The following is a 3837-nucleotide window of genomic DNA, read 5'->3' on the forward strand; positions in this document are numbered from 1 at the left end:
TTCAATTTTTTTTTTAAATAAATTCATTACAGATATATTCGCCTCCCCAATCAGACAAAAACATGCTTATTTTCATGGAAAAAGCTTCAAAGTTTTTCAATTTAATTCATGACAGAAATGTTTGCCTTAAGCGAAAAGCCTCTGTGAACCTTTTTAACCTCTAGAATTATTCTTCTTGTTTTAGTATATTTAGTATATTGATTATAGAAGAAGAAATAAAAATTAATATTAAACAATCTTGAGATTAAGTTATATTCAAAGTGGATGAAGAATTAACTTGTGTGGCTATATGGGTGAAAAATTAACTTGCTTTTCCTTTTCCATCCGTGGGAATGTATTCATTGCTGTCCCTTATCTTTATTTTAACCTTGGTATGAAGTTCATGAGATTCCAAGTTTTATTGAAATCAAAATGGCATCTATAAAGCTGCAGGCTACCATAAGGACGAGAGTATGGTTGCTTCGTTTTCTCCTTTGAGTGATCTTGGCTGTTCTTGTTCGGGGTCCATGGATTCAGAAAGTCATTCACTGTCGAAAGTCTTGAAAGATTTTGCACTGCTAATTTCAGTGGAATGGCAGGTAAGAATTCTAGTACTCATTAGCATGCTGCTGCAGCTTGTTCTGGTAGTTCTTGGTCCGCTCAGATATAATAATTCAAGTGGAATCTTTCGTTTTGTTCTATGGGGAGCTTATATTTCTGCAGATGCTGTGGCCATATCCACACTTACGACCATGATGCACAACGGTGGGAGTGCGATATATGGAATATGGGCTCCAGTCTTGCTGCTTCATTTGGGAGGACCAGATGCCATAAATGCTTATTCCATGGCCGATAATGAGCTATGGTTGAGACATGCATTCAACATGGTTTATCAAGTTTCCGTGGCAGTGTATGTTGTGTATTCATCTGCATTGGAAGGCCACGCATTGGCTTCCGCTATTCTTCTACTGGTTGCAGGAGCCGTAAAGTATGGAGAAAGGATCCTTGCTTTGTGGCTTGGTACCTATTCTCAAATTGTTAAGTCATGCCTGCCAATTTACAAATTTATGAAGGAGGGGAATGTTGTACGACTTAGCGGGTACGTCGTTATGGGAGAGAAGCAAGTGCAGAAAATGATCGAGAAAGAGGGAGGAGCACCTTCAAAAGAAAAAGGAGATATAGAGCCAGGCACAGAGGCGTCTTCGCTGGAAGGAAAAGGGATAGTAACTACTAATGACGTCAAAGATCACACTGGTATTAATGAGGAGGACTACAATCTCTGCCTTTCCCATGCGTTGTTCAAAATGTACAAGCGGAGGTTCGCAAATTTGCGTTTTGAAGAAGGGATTCGGGAGGAGACAGAAGAGTTGTGGGTTAATAATCTTGGTGGAGTGAAAGCATTCAGAATTGTAGAGATAGAATTGAAATTCATGTACGATGCAATTTTCTCCAAGTGGAGAACCGCAGCGTTCAGTAAGTGGGGTGTTGTAGTACGTCTTCTCAACACCACTCTCATGGGAATCGCGGGGTTTCTGATATTGAAAGAAAGAGAATACAGAGAAGCCCAGCGGTTGGTGACATACGTTGTGATTTCAGTTGCGCTTGTGGTGGAGGTGTTTCAGTTGTGCCGCATTATGATATCAGACTGGGCCAGGGTCAACTTAATATGCGCTCGTATTGACGAAATCAAGTGGTGTAGAAACTGCAGAATGAAGGTATTAGAGATTGCTGTGCTTGTGCTAGGCAAGGTACAGAATGTGGCTGGAGGAGATACGTACAGGAGCACCGGAATTCAACAACACTGTTTGATGGAGACTTGCCTTAATAGTTCTCCTTGCGTATGGTGGATAGCTGGATTCTTACCAAAAGACAATTTTGTTGTAAACGGATACATCAAAGCAATGCACATCCACAAAGTCTCTCTCCAAGAGGAGCTCAAAGTCTTCATTTTTGATATCCTTAAAAAGAAAATTTCTGATCTTAAGGGTAGACGTGAAATACAAAGAATTATTCTCTTAGGAATTATAAGGACTTGCACGGAACTCAACGATCACTGTGACAATCTTGAAGAGATCATTCTGATATTGCATGTGGCCACCGCGATTTGCGACATGAAGAGAGTATCGCTAGGAGAGGAGGAGAACAAGAATGTACGTTTGAGCAGAATACTGTCGAGGTACTGTGCATATCTCCTGCTGTCACGTCCCAATCTTTTGCCGCTCCACCCGGATATGGCGAGGCTTACATACTTGGAACTTGTGGAACGTCTTCTGAAGATACAGAAAAGCACAATGGGAGTTTTGGGCAAACATTCTCATCCTCAATCTATTGAAAAGGTAAGCGTGGAAGCCAAAACTGTACTAGCCGCAGCCACTAACCTAGCACGCAGAATGCTCGACCAAAACGAAGACGAAAGGTGGAAGTCATTGGCCGAGTGCTGGAGTGGGTTGGTGTTATACATGGGGTGCTACAATAAGGCAACATTTCATGCAGAGTGCCTAGCCACTGGTGGGGAATTTCTGAGTCAAGTGTGGGTTTTACTGGGTCATTTGGGATGCGGAGAACAGTCTGATTCCGCTATGAAGGTGAAGGCTGAGGTGCCGAAGGGCGTCTATTGATGAGGGGAGCGCATGGAATGCCGGCAATGATGGTTTCCCGTATGGGAGTTGATGGAATAGGAGCACCCGGAACTGGAGCGCAAATGGAGAGAATTTTAGTGAATATATTGTTATTCTGTGATTTTTTTTAATTTTATTTTTAGTTCCCAGTGATCATCTTTTTTCCTATAATTATTGAAACTTTTTTATCATTTCAAAAAACAAATTTAGCTTGCTTTATGATATTGCTAGCTGGATTCAATGTGTAGTTTTTGAGTCAAATTCATTGACCCATGATTCATGAGTAGTGGTTCACAAGAACCTATCTCTCATGAGAATGAATGACACACTTAATACTCATTGCATCTAGGTGATACTCACAAGGTGAAGCATTGGGACTTTCAGGGAAGTTGCTTGTTTATTAGGTCTTGCCAAAGGCAGATAATAATGCAATCTTGAATTCTTTTCAATTAATAAAAACATAGAATTATTTTTTTTAATCTAAAATTCTATAGTGTAAAATTAATATTTGTTTTAAATAATTATAAAAATACTATTTTTCTTTTTTCTTATTAATTCGTATAGCTTCAACAATTCAATTTCTTTTAAAAAAATACTCTTATTCAAGTTTATCATTTATTATTAGAATAAAATAGGTACATCATTTATTATTCATACAATTGTATATTTATTCTCGCAGACTCGTTAAGTCGTAACATTTTGCGTCTTCGTGGTGACATTCTCCACGTTCTCAACAATCATTTAAATTCTAAAGATACTATTGCCTTCCATTATCTCCATTAATATTCACGGAAATATGGCTAATACATTTCATACTTTAAATATGACATGATGCAAAAATTAATTGAAGTAATATTGTTAGTGCTATCCTAACAATCATGAAAAAGAAGATTTATCATCAAAAAAAATAAAAATGAAAGGAATTACACTGATAGGCTATATTATGTGTTGGCTTTTAGCTGGAACCAATCTCATGGAAGTAAATCTTTTTCCTTTTTTATAATTATTTTCTTAATAACTTAAAAAATAAAAATTTAAAATAATAAAAAGAAAAATTAATAATGAGTTTATTTTATTTTATTTAAGTCTATAATAAAATGTGGGAACTTGTTTTTTTTCTCTTTTCTCTTTTTTTTTTTTCTTTTTCTTTCTTCTAAATGGAGAAATCAATATCTAGTGCGATCTATGAAGAAAAGTTCTAAAATAACATTATAACCTCTATTCATATGAGTTGGCACTT

At 37.2% G+C, this 3837-nt stretch overlaps 1 protein-coding gene across 1 annotated transcript; it reads left to right on the forward strand.

Moving 5' to 3' along the window:
* Positions 1 to 452: 452 nt before the first annotated feature.
* On the forward strand, positions 453 to 2597 carry LOC131874853 (uncharacterized). Its single transcript, XM_059218778.1, has one exon. The coding sequence runs from the start codon at positions 453 to 455 to the stop codon at positions 2595 to 2597; it is 2145 nt and encodes a 714-aa protein (XP_059074761.1).
* The last annotated feature ends 1240 nt before the right edge of the window (positions 2598 to 3837 follow it).

This window comes from Cryptomeria japonica, chromosome 4 (assembly GCF_030272615.1).
Source record: "Cryptomeria japonica chromosome 4, Sugi_1.0, whole genome shotgun sequence".
Lineage (NCBI taxonomy): Eukaryota > Viridiplantae > Streptophyta > Pinopsida > Cupressales > Cupressaceae > Cryptomeria > Cryptomeria japonica.

Coding starts and splice junctions, on each gene's coding strand:
- LOC131874853 (XM_059218778.1), top strand. CDS start 453: ATGGTTGCTTCGTTTTCTCCTTTGAGTGATCTTGGCTGTTCTTGTTCG.